The sequence below is a fragment of the Musca autumnalis genome, unplaced genomic scaffold (assembly GCF_047663935.1).
Source record: "Musca autumnalis isolate F117 unplaced genomic scaffold, ASM4766393v1 scaffold_5, whole genome shotgun sequence".
In the NCBI taxonomy this organism is placed as follows: domain Eukaryota; kingdom Metazoa; phylum Arthropoda; class Insecta; order Diptera; family Muscidae; genus Musca; species Musca autumnalis.
Genome location: NW_027412088.1, coordinates 116,953,254 through 116,978,227, shown reverse-complemented (window position 1 = coordinate 116,978,227; position 24,974 = coordinate 116,953,254). Strand labels below are relative to the sequence as shown.

The window sequence follows — 24,974 nt, the reverse complement described above, 5'->3', positions numbered from 1 at the left end:
TGTAGCTTCATTTTGAGGTGACATGTATTCAGTGAAATCGATTGGCGAGCCTTTGATCTCCATATTTGCGCGTACTAATATTTTTCCTTAAAAACGGTTCAAGAAACGGGTTTTTTGTTCTAGAACTGCAACTAACAAAGTTTTCATAAGCGAATTAGTTTAACTTAATTGACATCTCTATAAGCTTTTTAATGGTATACATATAAGTTTAATCGGTTACTTAAAACCGGTTCAAAATCGGTTTTAATGTCGGAATATCCGGTTCAAAAATTGAGATAACCGGATCTATCCTCCAAGAAAATTTGTTATTAACGTGTTCGTCATTACAAGAGCTATTTGTCGTAAATATTTCAGAAGCACCCCAGATGTCTACATAAGCAATAACCAATTGTTATGTCTACATACCTATACATAACAAATAACGAATATACAGAAAAACAAAACATAGCTTAATTCTGAACCAAGTCCGAATAAATGTCAAAACTGACAATGAAAACGGGACAAAATTGATTAGTTGCCAAAGAGAACCGTACCTAAAATCTTCTGAGCAACATTTTTGTAGAAAATTTGGATGCTGAAAAATCTCATCTTGTGGTACTTTCACTACGGTACAAGAAATAAAGGACGAAAAGGACATGAAAGTCATTAAGTTAGAGGAATGAAATGTTCTACAAAAAGACTCGCCAATCGATTTCACTGAATACATACATGTCACCTCAAAATGAAGCTACAACAACGCCAAACAGGGATATGGAGCTATTTTCCCAAGTATTATAGGAAAAAAATCAAAAACTTCATCGCGCGATATCTCAGAAACTTGACCTTTGGCGAAAATTTCCTTTTAGGTTCTTAGTATACTCATCAAGGGCTTTCATCCCCAAAAGAAATTTTCCACCCCCCAGACTTTGAGTTCCATTTTGTGTCACAGTGTAATTTATACGATGAAAATCAGTATATAATATTTGATAGTTTCTACTAGATCTTATAGGAACATTTAATCAAATAGAAGAAACAAAAATAAGTCTGAAGATATATCGCCATTTAAAATTTTCAGTACATCATTATGCGTCTGCTTTTTAATGTGGGTTATCGAATTACTTTTAGCCTGCTAGTATATGAAGGAAGGACAAATTCACTATTCCAATGGAAACTTCTCAATACAAAGAGTAAAATCTGTTGTTGAATGGATTCTATTTTATCGGCATAAATTGCATAGTGAGGATCCCATATTACCGACCCATATTCTAATACAGGCCTAACAAGGGAAGCAAATAATTGCTTAGTATCATATCCTTTTAGGTTCTTAGTATACTCATCAAGGGCTTTCATCCCCAAAAGAAATTTTCCACCCCTCAAAAATGCTGCTGCACAGTGTTATTTGTCATGTGAACCTGTAAGTAGAATTATTTGGGATTTTTTTTTATAAAGGTTAGTTGGTTCAAAAACCAATAGTTGAGCTGCTTCTGGCCAGAATCCAGAAATGATTTAAAGTGTTCTATATATTATCGATTTTGTTGCGCTACATACGGGTATGTGATAAAAACCGAAAAAAAAACAATATTGCTGAAGATTGTAAAGCGAAATTCCTCTTAGTTTCTGAGATATTGCCCCGATCAGTGCAAAAAAGGCTCGTTTTAATCTGGTTTAGATGAGACCATAAAATCCAAACTGCATTTTCAGTGTTGCAGTGTTATGAGTATAACTAAGTACAATAGAAGTACTTAGTTGAAACATTACCAGAACTTAATTAATTTGCAATGAAACTTACGTTAATTGCTGATTACTTTACTCAATTTCCTTAAATAAATATAAATGTTCTATTGAACTTTCAAGAAAAAAGTACAAGACCTATCTTATATTTTGAGTATTTGTGTATATTTATACATGGTTAGTTTAGGTTTATGTTTTTTTATGTGCCTATTAAATGTGACATCAATTTCATTGATCATAACTCTGTAAAATAGAATTCGTGTGCATTAATCCGTTAATAATTTTCCCAGTAATTCCTATCTATTTTCATGTTTATTTAAAAGAGTTTTGTCTCATTATGTCGTGCTTTTTGTAGTGTTCCATCCAATTATGAAGACGATTTTGTTGTACCAATGCTCGGCGAGAAAAATCTTTCTGCATTTCCAAACGCTTTCTTACATTAATTTCAAATTGCTTGCATTTGTCGGGGGGATATGTTTCCAAATCTTGCAGAATATTCTGTAATTGAAAAAATCGTAAATCGCAATATAAACAAAATACAATTTTATATGGAGTTTCAAATTGTAATATTCTTAGATATCAGCTACCGGTTTACATTTTTTTATAAATTTAAACTCAGCCTTTTGGACCCTGATTGGGCCACACAGGAAGTAAATTATTTAATTTTAATCTCTTTAATATCTAGTCATAATTTACCTGTAAATACCAATGTAACTTTTCAATTCTCTCCAGTATACAAACATCCCTTTCTGTAGATGACACACTACCCTTCGATGATTTTTTATTTTCCTCGCTCGATGCCTTTCGGCTTTTTACTGTTATCGCATTTGATTGGGTATTATTGTGTTTTGAAATTTTGCTTTCAATACGTTTTAGAATTACTGGAACAATTGCATTTAGTTTCAATTGAAGTTTACTGAAAAAAAAAATAATTTTATTTATAATTACTCCACGTATAGAAAAAACATTTGACAAATTTATACTCTTTCTTCAACCTCCGTTCAAAATCACTAAAGATTTTCAAGGAATTATACATTAAAGAATTGATACGGGTTCTGAGATACTCGATATCTACCAATAAGACTGGCTGTACCACACGTCTTGAGAATGTTTTTTCCTAAATGAAATAAGTTGTTAATTTTGAGTATTGTTGGCAAGCAAAAGGATGTATTCTTAAAATATACCGATTTGTCATGAATCACAGATACTAAATGGTTTAATAAAGCCACCTGTGAGAATCTTCGGTTGTAATTGAAAATCTTATGTCTTGTTCGTTCGTAGCCCTGAAAAGTAGGAAATATATTTTAATAGGACATCTTACCATAATTATGTTTTATACCTTTATCCATATATTGGCATTAAGATGGTTTCTCTTAGCTAAATATGGTCTTACGACATTATTCATATAAGTGATGATGTTAAGTACTTCGCTTTGACCCACCGGACTTTTTTCATTGATTTGTAGCTTTACAACATTTTCTGGCAGAGGTAATTTACCCTTCTCCTGGTCATTGTCAATGTCTTCAGGTGAAATAATGTCATCGAAATAACTCTGCAAAAAAGACGTATTAAAATCGAATACCAACATTGTATTTCTCCATTTGACCACTTACAATTAATTTTAAAAGAAACAAAAATCTGGCATATACTTCTTGTACTTCCATTAGGATTCTTTGATGATCTGCTCCTATATTTCTCAATTCTATATTAATCTTCATTTTTTGTAAATCCTGCAATTGTTTCTGTGCCAGCTGCATATCTTTAAACGCATTAGATTCCATCTTGCAAAGAGCATTGAGGGCAAACTAATAAACTGTATTATATATGTTGTAATTTACTTATTCTGTTTTATACAGTTTACCTCTTGAAAATTGGATATACGTTGATATGCCTTTTCCTGTAGAACCTTTTCTCTTTCCTTTTCTAAATATTTTTGCTGGGTTGCGTAGATAGCGAATTTTTGTCTTGTTATTTCTCGTAGTCTTAATATGTCTCTATGAAAATATGTTGTAAATGGCAAATAGTTTATTATTTCTTTCTATAAAAATAACAGCGAGTAACTAATTTAAAACAGTGGTTTTATGTTAAAAACTACATACACCACTATCTATATATATATAAAAGAGTAGTGAGGTGAGTGACTGACTGATTCATCAACGCCCAGACGAAACGGCTGAAGTTAGAAACTTGAAATTTTTAGCGTGTTTTGCTGTTGGTGTTTAGGGGTGAGATAAGGCTGGATTTTTGGAAATTCGACCTAGAAGTGTACGAAAAGTACTAAAAGGTACTAAATATGGTACCCTTTGTATTAGGCAAACGGTAAGAGCTAGAATTCTGAAATTTGGAATGAGGGTAACTGATGGAGAGCTAGAAATATGTACCAAAGGGTTTGTAGAAATTCGAACTATAAGTGTACGAAAAGTACTAAATGGTACTTAATTTGGTACAATTGGATTTGGGTGTACGGATAGAGCAGGAATTTTGAATAAGGGTCACTGATATTAAAGGAATTAAATCGATTAAATGTTGGTATTAAAAATAGGTTTTAGTACAACAGAATCGTCAGTGTTCACCACTTCCATATTAAATATTGTTCATATACATTTTATGCCCTTTCCGCATACGAAGTAGCGGGCATTTGCTAGTACTTCTATAAAACGGTTGGCGTCCAAATTTAATATTGCTATGGAATTTTATAAATCGTGAAAAAGAAACGATGAAAGAGTTGATCTCTTCCCAATCTTAAACTCTGTTTATGTCCAATATATATCAACACTTGTGTAGTTTTGAGTATACCTTAAAGTAGATTTTAAAGAAGAATAATATCGCTCTTTTACTCAAAGAGTGTCATAACCCAAAAATTACATTTTACATAAAACTCATTTTAAGTTTACAACTGAACTGCAGAACTGCAAGAATCTACTAATTGTTACTATTTAGTTATAATAGAAAAATTGTTATCATAGTAACAATTTGTAGATTCTTGCAGGTTCTCGAATACACAATTTTTCAATAAAGCTAAACGGATAGATAAACACGAAAACATACATATAAGTTTGCTTACAATTTATGTAAAAATATTTTAGTAAATTTTATTCGTCTCGTTCCGGTATCTCCTAATTTTTACTATTTTTTCGATATAAAGGAAAAATTATTATCGTATTAAACATTTCTAGATTCTTGTAGGTTCTGGAACACACAAATTATTTTTTGCATAAATCTAATCGGATACGATAAACACGAAAACATACATAAGTTCGTTTATGTTCTTGTTCATACCGACGGTAGTTCGGTCTACCTCTGCCTCCTAGAGGTAGTTTACACTAGCTATCAATGTAATATGACCCGAAAAAAAAACATTCCATTCGAGTAGATACTCGCGCAGACAATTAACGTAATTTCACTGCATTTTTCCATGTGGGGACGCATAAAGTAAATGGCGTAAGGAAAATCCCCAATATTGCACACATTATCGACTGTATAACGATGGAAAATTTCAGCATATATGACATTGATAGATATTGTAAACAACCCCTTAATTTTTCATACAAATTTTGTGAGCGAACAACCATTTTTTTACATTGTTAGGCTTAAATTATTCTCCAAAAGAAAATAAAAATGTCCCATTTCTAACAAATGAGAGTATTTATGGAAATAAATTAATTATGGCAGGCAAAATAAAAAATTTGAAAATCATCATCACAGAAAAATTAACGGTTCGACGATTAGTATACATTCAAAGCATAGTAAATTTTGTCTACTCATTCATTAAACTGTCGGCAAATTACTTGCATGTGTAATCACCGGGTAAAATCATGATACAATAAGAAGGTAGCAGCAACTGCCTTTTTTGGTAACATAAGATGTCAAAATTTGACATAAATTCAATGCAATTGACACATTATGTTACCATCAGCTGGGCTTCAGCTGGGCTAATAATGCTACCTTCTTATTGTATCATGGGTAAAATCAAATGCCTGCGTGAAAGTTTGTGTACCAAAAAGTTATTTTCGCAGGTCTCTCTCGTTAATTTTGAAAATAGAAAATTTGAAAAATGTATGGAAAGTACCAAAACATTGAGAAAAAATAGTAGACATGAATGAAAAGAATATACATAAATATTTTTAGCAAGAAGGAAATTTAGTTAGCTTTCCAAAATGCGAAAAAGCAATGAAATCGGTTGAAAAATAGATAAGTTGTGCAGTTTTTTGTGTTTTAACTTTTTGGTTTTTTGTATACTTTCCTTTATAAAAGGTTGGCACCGTAGTGCGTAATTACGCACAAGGTACCCCTTTCGAGGAGAAAATAAGCTGCAGAAATCCGTTGTGGAAAAAATAAGTTATGTCCGTTTAAAGTTATCCAAGAAACCCCGTTTTCACTACATTTACCATTATAAAAACAGAAAACGAAGTGACCCAAACCTTTTTTGTCAACTTTTGTACCACAGTGTTATTTTTCCAGTTCATATCAATGAATCTACTGTAATATCTCTGGATTCGTTTGGTGATCCCAAACTAAATTTTAATAATCATGTAATATCAATAGTTAATAAAGCTCATGGAGTTCTAGGATTTATTTAACGTTGGGCAAAGGAATTTTCTGATTCTTATGTCACCAAGCAATTGTTTGCGTCACTTGTTAGACTCATACTACAATATGATTCTGTAGTATGGGATCCTTGTTACACGATATAATGCGATAAAATTGAATCTGTTTAAAAACGATACTTGCTTTTTGCTTTAATAGGCTTTCATTGGAATAGTGATTTCGTCTTGACATCTTATACCAGCAGACTTAAGCTTATTAGATTACCAACATTAAAAAGTAGACGTATAATCTTCAATACAATTATGGTCCAAAAATATTTTGAATGGCGATATACCTTCAGATTTTCTTATTTCATCTATTAGAATAAATATTCTTACTAGACCTTGTAGATACTATCGTTTCTGTCATATGAATTTCCATCGCACAAATTATGCATCTGGAGAACCCATCTGTAAAATGTGTGATGATTTTAATACCTTATATTTTACTTTAGACTTTGGTTTAAACATAAATATTATTAAATCTAGAAAATTACCATGTCGTATGAACGGGATAATTCGTGTTCCTAATTGTCTGAGCAAACATACACATAAGTTCGCTTACTATTTATGTAAAAATATTTTTTTTTTTATTTTTAAAGAAAGCCCAGCCTAATCACAGATTTTTTGTTTTCAAATTTTAAAAAACAACAAGTTTATAAAGTTGTTATAGTTAAAATTGGTTTACTTTAGGGAAGGACAGAGAATACTAGTTTCGTAAAATTGGGGAAGAGTTTTTTGCTTCAATGCAAAGAACTAAGAGAAATGATTAGTCCAAGGGTTTAATTTAAAAATAAAAAGTAAACACACATCACAACAAAACTGCCAAAGTGAATCTAAAAAAAAATATTTTAGTCAATTTTATTCGTGTCTAACTTTAAAGTAGTTGGTCTGTTCCAGATCTCCTTACTATTTTGTCATATCATAAAGGAACAATTCTTATCGTAGTAAACATTTGTAGATCTCGTAGGCATATTGTTTGTTTTTTAAATCTTCTTGAAGATCCGATTTTATAATTGCGCAATATTGTAATAATAAAATTAAAATAATACTTTTGACTTCAAGCTCAAAAAGTATATTATTTATCAATCGTTAAAAAGCTCAAATAAATTCGAAATTAATTAATTTGTAACAGATCTTTCTTGCTAAGTATTCTGTCAACCAGTAAATCATATTCATTTTTTTTTTCAATACAATACATAATAATATGCTTTTCTTGAGCGATTTCTTACGTTTTCATTCGAAATTTTTTAGTCGATCTCTGTAAAGCCGCATACTTTGTATAATCGGGATCTATCGTTGTTACAACGCAAGGCGCTCGCGGATTTGCCACTTGTCCTTTCTGTAAGATGAAAAGAGAATATTTTACAAATAGAGTATACTTGGTCTTCAAAATAAAAATACATATGTATTTGTTTTCTAAAATAATTTCACCCTCTAGTCGGCATGGACATAGTTTGCAAATTATATGTTCTTGGTACATATATCGGAAATAAAAATTTGATTCCAAGACTCGTTTACATATGTATATAGTTGATACAATACAATATAATCCCACAGCAGCGGGTTCTCTCGTGCCGGATTGGCCCGGAATCAACCAACATCAGCGTTCCGGCTAGTAGAGTTGGGTAATCTAGTTCTAGTTCCTTGTACTAGTTCCAAAACGTATGATCAACATCATAAAATGTAACGTGTGCTGTTAAGTATACGCAGTTGGTTCAAAGAAAAAATGTGGGCCATTGGAACTGCGAAGTGCAGATAGTTCCATATAGTTCCTTTGGCACAACTCTACCGGCTAGCGGCTGCCAACTCAGTGTACATGTGTTTGTATTTTTTTCGTTTTTCTGTGTGGGGAGCAGCATATCCCGGAATGCCTGCTCCGGATTCTTTTGTTCCGAGCCGGTACAGAGGAAAACCAGGACCAGTATATTTGTGCTCGGTCATATCCGCATCTTCACCCATATACAATCTTCGGTGAGATGCAATAGATGTCAGGAGTGGGACATCTTAGGGGTTGCTCTGGACTTGTCCACGCGAGAGACTACGACAGGGACTGTGTTGCTGCATGCTGCTTGAATGCAGTCGCCAGAGTCGTCATCGGATTACAAAACTCCCTCGTCGTCAGATTATGAAACTCCCCCGCAGTCCCCCGCACACGCAGCATTTAACACCAGGCGTTGATGTTCCAATCCCAGAAAATTCATCCTTCTTGCAATTTAATTGCAATAGACTCCGAGATAAGATCGAAGAAACTGCAGGTTACAGCGTTGTGATTGTTACAACGTATTAAGTAAAAATCGCACCAGAATTGGAGGTGGGGGATTAGATTTCCTTCTGCACCAGTCTGTTAAATACAGACCTATCTCGCTTGAGCCTGACTCCAATGACCCGTACATGCCGAGATACGAGTTGCTGAACGTATACATTCCCCCGAGAAATAGCTGTATCTCTGATCACAAGCCTAACATTATCAAGCTTTTGGAAGGTCATAATCGTCTGGTCTTGGGAGACTTTATTGCGCATCATAAGATGTGGCATTCGGCCCTCGGAAACGACCAGAGGGGTACAGCGCTGGCTGAGAAGATTGATAGCTCTACATTTTGCTGGGTCAATGAGGACGCCCCTACCAGAATTAGAGTAGAGTGTCTCAGTTCGACAGACATAACCATCGTGTCACCTGGTCTGACAAATGACGTTACCTGGCAACCCGTCATTTCCCTTGGATTAGACCATCTCCCAATAATTGTCTCCATTAGCAGACCACCCGATTTCATTACCTCTGAACGCCGCACATTCATCAATTATTAGAAAGCTGATTGGCCGGGTTTCAGAGAGTTCACCAATCACCGCTTCAGAGAACTGCCCACTGCGGAAAGGACGTTATGAGACATCACCACTACCCGAAGTAAAACCAACCTTCCCGGCAGACGCGACGGGATTAGCAAATTAGAGCGATGAGCTTCGTCGAGCCAACCCAAATGACCCCAGAGTCAGGAAGCTGACACTGAAAGCCAACAGGCGAGCATAAGTGGAACAAATGGTTAAATCATGTCAAGAGTTGCAACGTTACGTTGGCTGACCCTAAGAGGTGCGCAAGGTATTTTAATCGACAGTTTGTCGAGCACCACGGAAGTGACAGGGCGAACAGAAGAGTACTACGTCGCATCAGATCTTTTCCTGCCGAGGATGAACAACCACAATTTACAATGGATGATGTTGCGAATGCCATCAGGAACGATCAATCATCCAAAGGGTTGGACCCTGATGGAATCTCCATGCTAATGCTGAAGCAGCTGGATGAGCCGGGAGTGGAGTATCTCAATAAAGTGGTTCGGAGGGGGTTGTTTTGGAGGTCCAGTTCGGAGAAATTAATTTAATCGCCCGCTACAGTTTTGCTAAAATAGCGTTTTTAAAAAATAGGGGGTGAGTCTACCTTTAGCATTCATCGTGAAGGTCGATTAGTGTTACGCGCGTATCTACCATCAGCATTGACTGCACGCCAATAGACTTTTCTTACAAACTCATTTTTGTTTACTTTCATATATTTTTGATAAGAAAAACAATTATGTCTTCCTCTTCCGGAGGAAACTATTATGGGATCTTGGATTCCGGGGGGACATCCCCCAAAAGGAAACGGCCTAAAAACAATAGAACATATAGTTTGGGGAATTTAATAGATTATCCTGAACTCGTTCCAACCAGAACTAAAAAAGCCTGCCCAAAATATATTACTCTTAAAACCACAAACCCAGACAAACCAATCAAAAACTACAACTTTTTCTTGATCTTTAAATCAGGGATAGGCGAGAGCAAGTGAGCGAAAACTTCAATGTAAAATGCATTGAAATCAGTGTTAATCACCACTGGGCTCGCGAGCCGTTTCTGTGTGAACACACACAATCTCAATTGTGGTGAGTTTGAACGTTACTCTCACCACCGATCATCTTCTTTGTTTTAGCAATGAATTAACGCACACGATGTTTATCTAGAGAGGGATACATAATCTCGTGTGTGTGCCCAACACTTTTCCCTGATCCTATGCAATGTAAAAATTGCTTTAAATTGGGTCATACCAAAAAAATATTGTACAAACAATCCCTTTTTGAAGCTCAACTGCACAAATTGTAATCACTCTCACAGGGCAAACAACAAAAAATGTCCAGTATTTCAACATGGAAAGATGTATTAAAAACCCAAACGACTGCATAGCAGACACATACAGTCAACCAAAAAAGTCCACATACACCCTATAAATCTCGGGTTTTAAGGGTAAGAAAGCATTTTTATGAAAATCCAAGTACATAGTTCTATCTCATATCCCTAATAAACAATATTACATACAACAGAAATATATTCCATAGTACGAATAACGGTAAATTCTATAAAAATTAAATAATTAATAGGGAAAAAGTGTACATACACCCAATGAAATATTAAGATGACCGTAAAATTTATGGAATAAGCAATAAAAATTTTACATTTTATTGATTTATCGAATGTCTTTGGTTGTCTATGATATATTTTAGTCAAAATAGGAACATATTTGTGCTTTAATTGACGTTATTTAAGGTCAGACTTCGCGTATAGCTCCTTAAGGCGGACCCTTGCAGATTTTTTTGAGTTTTTCAGTCTGGTAGTTTATGAAACTCCAGAAAATACTGTGGGACTAATAATTTTGGGATCCAAGAGCGCTATGAAGTTTTTCTTGTGGATAATATATGCTCCTGAGCTTCGCTAAATATACGAATTCCTGAGTTTTCTCTTAAATTTTATAGTTGTCTCAACACTCCAAGGGGCAAATTACGTGCAGAAGCCTTCGAATTACCTTGTAATAAGGTCTGGTACAATCCTCGAGCATGCATTGAATCAGCAATTTAAAAGTATCCGACATTTATAGCGCTTTAAGTGACCCTAACGATCATAATACGAGAGCATACTAGTTAACAATATAAATTTCATACAAATTTCATGCATTCTTTATAGTCCGGTCAAAATAGACATGCATATAAGGGGGAAATAGCAAAAATTCCCACAAAGCTGAATTTTGGTGGAGAGCTAGGGTTAGCCATTAGAAGCAACGTCCTAAAAGTCCCCATCGATCCCATGTGTGCAAAACAAGTTATTCGGGGTCAAACGTCATTTTTGGAGGCATTATTCAGTTTTTTTTTTAATTTTTCTCAAAAACGGTAAGACTTAGCAAAAGCCGGCTAAAGTAAAAGTTGTAGATTTAATAATTTTCTATGGTCTTTATAATTCTTAAAAAGGACTTACCATTTTCGAGATATCGCGATCTAAAGGTCAAATAAAAAATTAGCCGCGTAAGTACATTATGAGACGAGCCGGTTAAAGTAACGACACTATGTGTTAGATACTTCCGTAAGCTTTCAAACGATATCAACTTTGCAGTAATCGGTTCAGTAGAACCGGGTCTAACCCGGTTTTTAAATTTGGCCTTTCGGGTCGAATAACCGGCGAACCGGATCCGCAATAGTTGAAAATTATACATTTCCGTAATCAGCGCAACAAACCCTACCTTCGGACAAAACTTGAAAAAAATCGGAGAGTTTTCGTTGGGGTCGTTCCCGTTGGGCTTTCGATAATACATGTGGGTTAAATGGGCTATTTTTGCATAAAATAACTCTAACATTGAATAACTCTACTAAACACGCTCCGATTTTGTTGAAATTTTTTTTAGAGGATAGCTATAATTTCGCTCTTCAAGAAAATATACATTTTTTTTGGGGACAGACCCGATTACTTCGTTTATTTTAGCCGGTTCGTCTGAATATGTGCATATTTCCCTTATAAGTGCATAAAAATCATGTGTTTTTTAGAACAGCTATATCTCAAGAATGGTTCCTTCTAGGAAAAAAATTATAAAGGTCAAACTTGTAGATAATTTTTCTGTCTACAATATTTACTTTAGTCTCTTTTTGATTAGATCAACTGTTTTCAAGAAATAAATCCGAAAACCTAAAAACCTTTAAAATTTGACCTTTGACCCCGAATAATTTTTTTTGCACACATGGGATCGATGGGGACTTTTAGGACGTTGCTTCTAACGGCAAACCCTAGCTCTCCACCAAAATTCAGCTTTGTGGGAATTTTTGCTATTTCAATGTCTATTTTGACCGGACTATTAGTGGTGCTTTTATTTTGATGCTTTGGAAACTTTAGGAGCGGATTGTAAAACAATGTTGTACATTTCTGATTGAGTTAAGGTCAAAAAATTTATTAAAAGGTAATTCCAGGGTTCTTGCGTGTAATTTGACCCTTGGAACTCTGTGAAAACTATAAAATGTATGAAAAACTCAGGAATTCGCATATTAAGCGAAGCTCAGAAGCATGTATTATTCATAAGAACAACTTCAAAGCGCTCTAGGTTCTCAAAATAATTACTCCCACTGTATTTCCTGGGGTTTCCTAAACTACCAGACTGAAAAACTCAAAGAAATCTGCAAGGGTCCGGCTTAACGAGCTATACGCGAAGTCTGACCTTAAATAACGTCAATTAAAGCACAAATATGTTCCTATTTTGCCTAAAATATATCATAGACAACCAGAGACATTCGATAAATCAATAAAATGTAAAATTTGTATTGCTTATTCCATAAATTTTACGGTAATCTTAATATTTCATTGGGTGTATGTACACTTTTTCCCTATTATTTTTTTTTAATTTTTATAGAATATACCGTTATTCGTATTATGGAATATATTTTTGTTGTATGCAATATTGTTTATTAGGGATATAAAATAGAACTATGTACTTGTATTTTCATAAAAATGCTTTCTTACCCTTAAAACTCGAGATTTATAGGGTGTATGTAGACTTTTTTGGTTGACTGTATGACGTTCCAGTTGAAACACTAGAAGAAGCAATCGCAGCACGAAAAAGAGGATAGCAAATACTACAAACAGCAATACCGTTATCCAAAACAAGAACACAGATAATGCAGAAAACTCATCATGGCACAATCATACAGGTACCCGCATCAGCCCAGCTGATGTACTGTGAGCTGTCAAAAAAGTTGTTGTAATTGAAAACACAAAATTAAAAAACAAAAATTTAAAAGAAAAACTGTGCATTTTTGACGGGTTTTTGTTATAATGTGTTTATTAATAACTGCCTAACAAAATTTTGTTGAAAAAAATGTGTGAATCGCTTTATTTTTGTAAAACATTTTTGACATTTCACAGTACTGAACTCGGTTTTGTTGTAGTTGTTTGCTGATGCATCTACCTGGTAATTGTGCCATGAAACTCATCGAAAACGAATACAAATACAATAGACAAAACAAAATCTAGCAACAACAACCCTTCATCAAAATCCACATCGTCATCACAAACGAATTCAATAAAAGCAAATGAAGATGAAACACTCCAAGTTCACACACAAAAACAAAACTCAAAAATCTACAATAAATAAAGAAAGAGCTTTAACTGAAAAATAGATTCACTCTCTCAATAACGTATCTGACACAAAACACATCAAATGTAGCTGCAAAAAAATTAAAAAAATTAAATGCAGCAAAAATTTCATCCAGAATATCGGAAATTGATGACGACGTGGATGTGACAGATTAATAATATCTGTCAATCTTCTTTTTTATACATATATTTTTTATTTTTTACTTATTATTTTTCTATGACTTATTTCAAAATTACCCTGTGGAATATAAAGGGATTAATTAATAATTACATTGATCTGCAACTGCTGATAAAAGATCACAATCATCCAAACAAACCCAGTTACACCAAAACATAAAAGAGTATTAAACATAGCTATCGAGATAAAATTAAACACTAAATTTACAGTAAACTCGCTATATATTTACCCAAAGGAACATTTTGAACCCAACGATTGAAAAATTTACAAAAACTATAAGGAAACACCTCTTTCTATTGTCTGGGGCAAAAGAAATAAGATTTCCAGTAAATGTTCTATGCATATCTTTAAAGTAATCGAAACAAATAGTGGCGCATTAACAAACCCAGTAGATATTGCGAATTATTTTCGTAATCGCGGGTCAAGTGGATCATATAACAATAACTTTCACTTGTATTTCTGTTATGCAACAACCGCTCTGCCAAATAACTATACAAACTCACCTGGGGGGTTACTCTGTATTGCGATGAGAAAGCAAATGCGATGCGAAAGTTAAATGCGTTAAGAGTACAATTTGGTACTCTGTATCACAAACGCAAACGCTTTCGCAAAATAAACTGAAAATATGGCAACGCTGGCTGCACAATGTAAACAATAACGAAGAATGAGGAAAAGAAATGTCAAAAAATTGTAAATAAAAACCTTTTAAAAAAATTTTTCAGTTTGTCTTCGGACGGCTCACAGCACAGACATAAATTTCAATTGAATTCACGCCTACGGGCTTTAAAAAATTGACAAAATGGCGGTGTTAAGTTTTCGCTTGGCATCCCACGTGTTTTAATTATCAAGGATTCATTCCTAAATATACGATTTCTTCGCAGAAGAAGACTTCGTAGTTCCCAAGTGCTATAAAGCCGACGTTTTAAATAAAGTTTTTCTTAATTTACTAAACGCAGTAACCGCGAAACTTCTGAAATATCGTTTTTTGGAAAACAAATGTAGACTAAGTCTACGTAATTGGTGGTGGCTCTAAACTTCTATCAACACCAAAGGAAGTGGGCCAAGGAGAAGTTCTCTTAACTTAACTAAAAAAAAAAAAAAAAAAAATTTTGTTCGGTACGTGCGTTTTTAAAACTTGCTATTCGTTTATAACAAACAAATATTTATGGATTCGGTGGCGGAACGGAGAAAAAAATTTTTCGTCTCAATAAAGATGCGGTTATGTACATTTAGACAACTAATGTATTGCAAATTGTTCGTTTGTAGCAACAAATTATGTAAAAGCTTTACGATTTCTTGTGCAAATCTCTTGCTATTGGTCCTCAAAACAATATTCCATTTAACTATACAAAGTGTTTTTACGATTTATAAAAAGTACAGTGAAAAATAAGCATTGACTACTACTTTGGGTGACAAATAAAGAATTTGGAACAAGTGTCGTTTAGAAGCAACTCTCGGATGGGTCTGAAATTTTTACCATAGCTAGCCCTTGGTACCCTGATTATAACGATATTTAATTTTCCAGAGCTTAGTCTATACTTCCCGAGATATGGGTCTTAACATTTTTACTTGTATCACCATTATTACTAAAACTTATGAAATATGAGACTCGACGAAGAGTACTTTCCAATGCCGCAAATAATTACTAATTGTAATTTGATTTTTTAATAATAATTTATTAAATTATTATACGTCAACATTTTAGCAACATTTCCCTAAAAGAATAAACAATTCTGATATAAATACAATCATTTAATTATGCTAACTTACATGATTCGTTTCCTTTGCGTTTGATATTTTGTTAACGCAAGATATTTGCGCTTATCGCACGAGTTTGACATACGCTTTCGTATTACTGAGTGCGGTGATACCAGATTTGCGAAAATTAGATGCGAAAGGAGATGCGAAAACGCATTAGAGAGTACCAATTACTGGATTCGGTACAATTTTTCTTACGCATCGCGATACAGAGTAACCCCCCCTGGTAACAAACATGCATCTATACAACAAAGACAATGATTCTACTATCGAGGTTTTTACTGATGTTTTAAACGAAATAACGGCCTGGACCAAATATATGCTTTTAGAACAACACCTATAAGTATTCTTTACATAGAATCATGATTACCTTCATTAGAAAATCGTTTCACCGAGTCTTAAATATGTTGGTACCAAAAATTTTATCAATTAACTAATCTGTCATAAATTGTTTCAAAAATTACACTGGTCAACAGGAGTTTTGTTTCAACCGAAATTGCAGTTGTTTCTAGATGAAATCGGCGAGTTATTTTCAAATCCGGTCCCGGTTTTTCTCCGTCAGCTCTTGTTTTTGAGATATAGCTCAAAATCGGTTTTTACTAGTTTAACCCAGACTTTCGTTATTTTCGGATACAAACAAATATTTTTTGTGGTTTTTTCGACATTAATATATTAAGGAGATGTTGTACGCTCGATACAAATCGTTTTTGAAATAGTTATGGTGAGTATATATCAAAAAAATATAGAAAATATACGACGTATCTTGTAAAAATTGCATATTTTGTGTACTTTAAGCTGTAATTACGTCATCGGGAGAAGTCATAGGATCTTCATATGGTACTCCGGATATACTTAGGGTGTCTACTATATAATCCTGTATTCAAATGTATAATATAAAGTTCATAGCCCCCATGATTCGGCCATAACCTAAAAATCGCCATGAAGACGGCTAAAGGGAAATAATTTACCAGTGATATCATTACCACATAAGCCATTTACTTTTCAATGGCAGTCTTCATGATGATTTTTAGGTTATGGTCGAATCATGGGCGGTATGAACTTTATATTATATATTTGAATAGTGGACTATATAGTAGACACCCTAAGCATATCCGCATTGCCATATGAAGATCCTATGACTTCCCCCGATGACGTAATTATAGCTTAAAGTACTCAACATAAGCAATTTTTACAAGGTCCGTCGTATATTTTCTATATTTTTTTGATATATACTCACCATAACTATTTCAAAAACGATTTGTATCGAGCGTACAACATCTCCTTAATATATTAATGTCGAAAAACCCACAAAAAATATTTGTTTGTATCCGAAAATAACGAAAGTCTGGGTTAAACTCGTAAAAACCGATTTTGAGCTATATATCAAAAACAAGAGCTGATGGAGAAAACCCGGAACCGGATTTGAAAATAACTCGCCGATTTTATCTAGAAAAAACTGCAACTTCGTCTGAAACATTCAACTTTTTCAATTTTGTTGAGCAGTGTTATCTATGCAAGCGGAAGCCTAAACTACCATCAGTTATACATAATTGCATTCACAACAATATTGTGGATTTTAAAGAGAAATTACCACATTACAAGGCGAAATATCCTTTTTGGATGTATACCGAAGTAAATTGTGATCAACGTCTCACTAAATACATCAAAAAGATACACCAAACGAAATATACGAGCAGCTTTTTTACGACTTCTTATCAAAACACTCTTATTTGGATTTCCTCTATACGGATGCGTCTAAGAATATGTGGTCTACTACATATGCAGTTGTCAATACAACTGGACAAACCCTAGGAATTAAAATACTAATAATAATTCATCTTAAATCTTTACAGCTGATGCAGCTGGAGTTTTACACGCACTTAACATTGGCAAGGAGTTGATGGGCAAGTACATACATTCTCATTTAACTGCGTTTTTGAAAATGATGTTATTGATGCTTTACAGCTTGTTAAATCTCAGTGTGTGTGGATGGTATACCTGTAAAATTGCTAAAACTCATTTTCCCATATATATCAAGATATATTACGTCTTCCGTCTTCCCCAGTGCGTGGAAAGTAGCAAGAGTTGTCCCTAGGTTAAAGTTAAAGAACTTCATACAATTGAAAACATGAGAATTATTTCATTTGTAATTCGAATTTTTCCATTTGTAATTTGAATTTTTTCATTTGAAATTCCAAATGAATTACAAATGAAATAATTCGAATTACAAATGAAAAAATTCAAATTACAAATGAAATAATTCGAATTTCAAATGGAATTCTCAAATTACAAATGAAATAATTCGAATTTCAATTGGAATTCTCAAATTACAATTGAAATGTTTCGAATTTCAAATGAAATAATCAAATTACAAGTGAAATTCTTCGAATTACATGTAGATCATGCATGTAGTAACTGCATGGTTATTCATAATTTATTACAATACACAAGTAAGGTAAAAACCAATATTGTTGTTTTCAATTTTGTGTTTTAGGTATCGTTCGGCTACAGGCTTTTTTAAATAAAACAAGTAAGAACGGCGTTAAGTTCGGCCGGGCCGAACTTGTTATACCCTCCACCACAAGTTGTATTGAAATAAAATGGAATAATTAGTTTTCTTTCGTGTATGAAGAAGACTTAATACTAAATTTCAGCAATTTCGGTAAAACAATGTGAGGCACCATTCTATGGGGGCTATTTCAAAACGTCGATCAATACCGACAAATTTCTGACGGAAAGTTTTTAGGCTCAAAGAAGACTAAGTACCAAATTTCCTATATTACGGTAAGAGAATGTGGCTAAAACTTAAAAAATACCGAAAATCAAGAAGTTAGCTTCTATGCGGATATAGGAAGACGTGGACCTATACTGATAATACTCTTCTGGAATATTTTATAACTCTTGGAAGACGAAATAACGAATTTCAGCCATTTCGGTTGGATATTGACGTCACAATCTTCAGTATTACGAAAATCGGGAGGTACCGTTCTATGGGGGCTATATCGAAACGTGGACCTATACCGACGAATTTTAGTCAGAAATGGGGCAATGTGGAAGCGTGGACCTGTACAGACATAGTTCTGGCGAACAGTTTTATATCACATTGAAGACTAAATACCAAATTTCAGCCATTTTGGTGGAATATTGAAGACACAACCTTCAAAATACGAAAAATTGGGAGGTACCTTTCCATGGGGGCTATATGAAGGCGTGGACCTATACCGACAAATTTAAAGGGGAAGCTTGAGTACCCCCAACGAAGTCTAAATACCAAATTTCAGCCATTTCGGTGGAATATTGAGGCCACAACGTTCAAAATACCGAAAATCGGGAGGTACCGTTCTATGGGGGCTATATGAAGGCATGGACCGATACCGACAAAGTTCTGGGAGAAAGTTTTATACCACCAACGTTGACTAAGTACCAAATTTCAGCCATTTCGGTGTGATAATGAAGCTAAAACCTTCAAAATACCGAAAATCGGGAGGTACCGTTCTATGGGGGCTATATGAAGGTGTGGACCGATACCGACAAAATTCTGGGGGAAAGTTTTATACCCCCAAAGAAGACTACGTACCAAATTTCAGCCATTTTGGTAGGATAATGAAGCTAAAACCTTCAAAATACCAAAAATCGGGAGGTACCGTTCTATGGGGGCTATATGAAGGTGTGGACCGATAACGACGAAATTCGAGGGAAAAGTTTTATACCCCCAAAGAAGACTACGTACCAAATTTCAGCCATTTTGGTAGGATAATGAAGCTAAAACCTTAAAAATACCGAAAATCGGGAGGTACCGTTCTATGGGGGCTATATGAAGGTGTGGACCGATAACGACGAAATTCGAGGGAAAAGTTTTATACCCCTAAAGAAGACTACGTACCAAATTTCAGCCATTTTGGTGGGACAATGAAGCTAAAACCTTAAAAATACCGAAAATCGGGAGGTACCGTTCTATGGGGGCTATATCAAAACGTGGACCGATATATCCCATTTTCAATACCAACCATCCTGCAAGTAATAAAAACTTCTGTGCCAAATTTGGACTTTCTATCTTTAAAAATGCGAGCTGTATCTTGATTTCAACAGACAGACAGACGGACGGACGGACGGACAGACGGACATGGTCAAATCGACATAGAATTTTATGCTGATCAATAATATATATACTTTATAGGGTCTCCGACGAATATTTCGATGTGTTACAAACGGAATGACAAATTTAATTATACCCTCCATATGGTGGAGGGTATAACTAGTTGTTTATTTCAATTTTGTTTTAATTATCCAATATTTCGATTGGAATCTCCAATCATCTTCAGGGAACTACAAATAATAATTATGTTAATGGATGTAATTACAAAATTATTGGCTGTTAAATTACTTGAAAGAGAGTTTGGTTTAATTGCTTCCAAGAGCTTTCTTCAACTGAAGTTTGTCTCGTCTGTATTTGTTTACCGTGTGTCTATACATTTGAGCACAATTGTATGTGTCTGCTTTGTAGTTCATTCTAATATCATTTGGAGTGTTTATGATGTGCAACATCTCTAGAGTGTAACGTTTGTTATAATTTGTCTCCTGAGCTAATATTTTAATATTGTTAAAATCAGGTGTGTGATCTGTTACGGCACAGTGGGCTGCTAATGCAGTTTTTTGTTCCAGGGGTTTGTTAGTGGATTTTTGGTCTGATCTGTGTCCCGATACTCGGGTCTTAAGCTTACTTTTGGTGGTGCCAACATATACTTTCTGGCATACGTTGGACTTGTCCCCTTTACAGTTAATTTGGTATACTATATTGGATTTATCCTCGTTCTTAATTTTATCTTTTAATTTACTGAAAACATTATGGAGGGTGTTATGGGATTTAAATGCCAGTTCATATCTGGAATCGTCATATATATTGGATGCTTTTATTCTTTCCGAGAAACCCCTTGTGTATGTCATTGTTTTGTCAATTTTTTTAACTCATAAGTTGTATGATGTCAGAAAAAAATGGACAGGTACTTTATGGTTTAATGGCCTGTTTCCCTAAGACGTTTCGAACTAAAATTCGTTCGAACCAAACGTATGTTTTTGAAAAATATTTACTCTATTTGTGTTTTCAATCAAACAAAAATTGTCTACAATAACAGGAGTTTGGAAGTAATTCGAACGAATTTGAGTTCGAATCGTTTTAGAGAAACAGGCCATAAGTATGCGAGGAATTGTTACATATACAAAAATGTATTTCCACCTAGTTCTAACTTTCTGACCTTTCAAAACCAAAAATTCCGATAATTCTACATGTATAATAAACTCTAAAACTATAGCAGACCGAAAGAACGGATGTTGCATTCACCGCTAGGTAAGTCCTTGAGTACCTCAACGGTAATTCATAATTTAGAAAAACCCAAAAAATATCAGAAAGTAATTCTTATTGTGGTTAGCATTTATTTTTATTCTGAAATCATCTTCAAGATATTTAATTATATTTGTGTAAGATGATGTTGATACTCAAAACAATTACTTTCAACTGTTCTTCGATGCTTTCTTGAAAGCTTTCTTGACTTTGCTAAAATAAATATTGACCCACTTGTTTTCACAATTTTTAAAACTCTTCGTACCCTTAAAGTTCAAATCTTCAAAAAATAAAGCTCCATCACCTACGGCCCAATAGCAACCCTTTTGCAAATTGTCAAGATTTTAGATATTAGATAGGAGCGTTTTGTTTAGGCATTACTCACTTCTTGCATATGTATGTATGACATTTGAATAATGGCATTAATAGTTTAATTAATTGAAGATTTATTCCGCAAAAAAAAATTAAACTTAATATTTCTCATACATTATTAAGAGGTAGTTTACACTATCTATCAATGTCATATGACACAAAAAAAATCTTCCATATCTACCCACGGAGGCAATATGGAGACGTAGTTTTTTTACATTTTTGCTGGTGTGGGCCCACAGAGTAAATGGCGTAAGGAAAATCTCCAATATTGCACGTATTAGCGAATATATAACGATGGAAAATGTCATGTCATATGACATTTACATATAGTGTAAACTACCCCTAACCAAACAAATGTGAGTGTACACTACCACCACTTTTTCTAAAGGTACTTAAAGTGTACACTACGTGGTTTTTTAATGTACGCGATTATGTACACAACCATTTCGGTTGGAGACGCGGTTGTTACATTACGATGCTGGTTGCGTACCAAATATGTGTGTTTGACGATTCTCGTTGGGTACACGTACATAACTCTAAAATGGATTTTTCAAGTTATATACGGATGATATTCAATTAATTTTCAATGGTAAAACTGTTTCTCAATTAGAGTTAAATGTGAATAATACCTTACGTGCTGTTTCGCGTTGGTTGCAAAAAAATAATTTGGAAGTTAATGTTTCCAAGACCAAAGCTATGCTGTTTGGACCCATTTGTCGTGTTGATTGTAGTTTGAACATACATATTGTTGGTTTGGCAATTGATTTTACAGATCAAATAAAGTGTTTAGGAGTTATTATTGGTTCTAGACTAGATTTTTTTTTTACATATTGATGCTTTATATCCTAAAGTGATAAATAAAGCATAAAATATGTTTACCATTCTTTGCTATTATCACTAATTTCTTATGGTATAGAAGTCATATCAGGAACAACTGACGAGAATTTTATGAAATTAGAAAGACTTTTTAATATGATTGTCCGATTCGTTTATAATCTGCATAGGTCTCAACATATTTCTGTTCATGCTACCAATTTTTTTTGGAGTGCCTTTTAAGATATTTGTAAAACAGCGTGTTATTTCATTACTCTATAAATCTATCCTTTTAGACCTGCCTGGCTTTGTACGAGAACGACTATCTTTTTCCAGATCTACAAGGAACCCACAGTTAATTTTTCCGCGTTTTTCTACATCGTTATACGAAAGATCCTTTATTGTTCGATCTGCGCGTTTATGGAATCATCTTCCTACTGTGCTGCGCCAATTTTCTTTTTCGTGTAAAGTATTTCGTGAGAAGTTTGAAAATTTTGCAATCAGTAGTAGCTGACGTAGATTTAAATAGTCTGTCTTGAATTGATTTAAATTATTGATCTGTTTTATCAACAATAGGTTACTAACAGAATAACTTATACATTTGGCTGGGGAGCCTTCTTGCCATTTTTCATCATAGTTCTGTTTAGAAATATTATCTAAATATTAATAAGTTTAAGACTGTTTTGTAATGCTATGAGGTATGATTTTGTAGTAGTTTGAGCGTTGCGACACATATAGGCTTGCAAGCTCTTTCAGCGCAATACACATATAAATAAATAAAAAAAATAATTTTTACAGACAGTTTGTTTGTTGTAAAAGCTGTCCCAATCTTCACTAATGAGAAATGGGTCTCTATGTCCTTTTCTGGGTTCCTGGACATATTTGCCTTAATGGAAATTTATATGCCGATTCGGCAGCTAAATTTACCTTCTCAGCGCCACTACTGACCGACGCTTTTATTGAAAAAACTGACTTGAAAACAAAAAAAATCTGAAATCCATCAACACTTCTCAGCGAAATACAAAAACTTTCAACGCCATCACTATACTATCATAAACCCTGACAACATAGTACCTTTGTATCCTCGAATCTTGGGGAAAAAACAAATCCGCATATTTTCTCGTCTGCGCATGGGGCACACACTTGCTACACAACTTCATCTAATCGACAAAAACAACGACAACAAATGCCTAAAATGCAACAACACCAGTTCGGTCATTCTAACCCATAGGGGAGGTACCCCACCCCCTCCGAAATTCGACAAAATATATAACCTATTTTTACCACGGGTTCCTGTACATGCTCTGAAATTTTCAAGAAAATCGGTACAGCCGTTTTTGAGTCTATACGGAACATACTAACATACACACATTGTCTTTTATATATAAGATAAAACTGTATAAACATACCGAATCAAAGTCTTCAATAGTTAGGTTTATCCTTTGAGGTTCATCCGGATCTTTCAAATCAGAGGATTTAAAAAAATCTGTGGAAATACAAATACAAAATTTTTAATTTTTCAAAAGTCTGGAACAATTTTGTGAAATGAGATATTTATTAAAAATTGCATGTGTATGTCAACATACCTTCATATTTTGATTTTATTTTGTTTTTACGTTTAAACGCCAACATTTATCACAATTTAATATGCTTCTAGAAATTATCTTGCTTCGTAGTAGAAAAATATAAAATGGTTGTCCTGGCTACAAAATATAAACAAACAACAGACACTTGTTTAGCAACAACATGGTTTCCCCATTCATGTTTGTTTAAGGGCTTACTTAACCCCAGTGACCCCCCAAAAACACATTTTTTTATTTTTTCCAAGCAAGCTACCAGTGTTTTTTAAAATACATTCTTTTCGGAAAAGGCTCATCTTGATCTACTGTCGGTAATTTTTTGTTGAAAAATATTAAGTTTTGTGACAAATGACCGACTTCAAACCTCTTCTTTTTAAAAAGCGTTTTATGGTTTCCTCTCTACCTCGAAAACGGCTGGACCGATCACCACATATTTTTGATTTTATAAAGAAGATTCCCCGATTTTAATTTTATGTATCGTCATTTTGACGATTTTTCATTAAAATAATCTGGCAGCCCAGACCATGATGCGGATTATGGTGAAAAGTGAAGCGCGGGGGCGTTCGTAAGAAAAAAAAAACAAGCGTTAAAAAGCGTCATGTTCGACGTGCAGAACTTTTTTTACCCTCCACCATGAAATACTCTGATCTAATATGGAATTTTATTTCTGTTGCGGAAGTACCTATGCGCACAATTTTAGCTGAAGAAGTCACTTGACCACTAGAAACCCTAAATGCCAAATTATAGACAATTCGGCCAGAACATGTAGCTAAAAACTTTAAATTACCGGAAATCGGACGATACCGTCATATGGGGGCTACAAGAAAACGTGGACATATGCCCATTGGTCATTGGAAATCCTAAATGTCAAATTATAGCTAATTCGGTCTGAAAATGTAGTTAAAAGCGTCAAAATAGCTGAAATCGGGTGGTACCGCTATATGGGGGCTGTACCAAAGCGTGGACCTACGACCATAATTTTTAGAAGAGTTGCCTGAGGTTACGTTTTCCTCCCGACAAAGGAGTCATTTATGATCAGAAAATGAACTCATCTTCTAGCTATTTAATCGTGCAGTCGTATCAAAAGAAGACTCCAATTGATTAAAATTTTCAAAACTTTAGTTTAATTCGAAAATTTAAAACCAATTTTCACAAAAACTCCAAAAATTCGGCGAAAAAATAATAGCAATGAAAGAGAATAGTTAGTT

The 24,974-nt window shown here is 34.1% G+C and overlaps 2 protein-coding genes across 2 annotated transcripts in view; one reads left to right on the top strand and one right to left on the bottom strand.

Annotated features, from left to right (window-relative positions):
* The window catches only part of Prp19 (pre-mRNA processing factor 19), a 46,046-nt gene that overhangs the window by 8,304 nt on the left and 12,768 nt on the right, over positions 1-24,974 (top strand). The gene's annotated exons all lie outside the window — the stretch shown is intronic.
* LOC141387326 (uncharacterized) lies at positions 1,859-23,857 on the bottom strand. Its single transcript, XM_073956876.1, has 10 exons — positions 23,773-23,857; positions 23,596-23,672; positions 7,529-7,638; positions 3,572-3,704; positions 3,324-3,515; positions 3,050-3,262; positions 2,895-2,993; positions 2,694-2,827; positions 2,407-2,626; positions 1,859-2,208 (listed from the first exon to the last, which is right to left on the bottom strand). The coding sequence occupies exons 1-10, from the start codon at positions 23,816-23,818 to the stop codon at positions 2,023-2,025; spliced, it is 1,410 nt and encodes a 469-aa protein (XP_073812977.1). The 5' UTR covers positions 23,819-23,857; the 3' UTR covers positions 1,859-2,022.

Excerpts from the sequence above, each read along its gene's own strand:
- LOC141387326 (XM_073956876.1), bottom strand. The coding sequence starts at position 23,818 with ATGTTGGCGTTTAAACGTAAAAACAAAATAAAATCAAAATATGAAG. Across the intron at positions 7,639-23,595 it reads CTATTGAAGACTTTGATTCG|AAAGGACAAGTGGCAAATCC; the intron begins GTATGTTTATAC and ends TTCATCTTACAG. Across the intron at positions 2,627-2,693 it reads GAACGGAGGTTGAAGAAAGA|TAAACTTCAATTGAAACTAA; the intron begins GTATAAATTTGT and ends TTTTTTTTTCAG.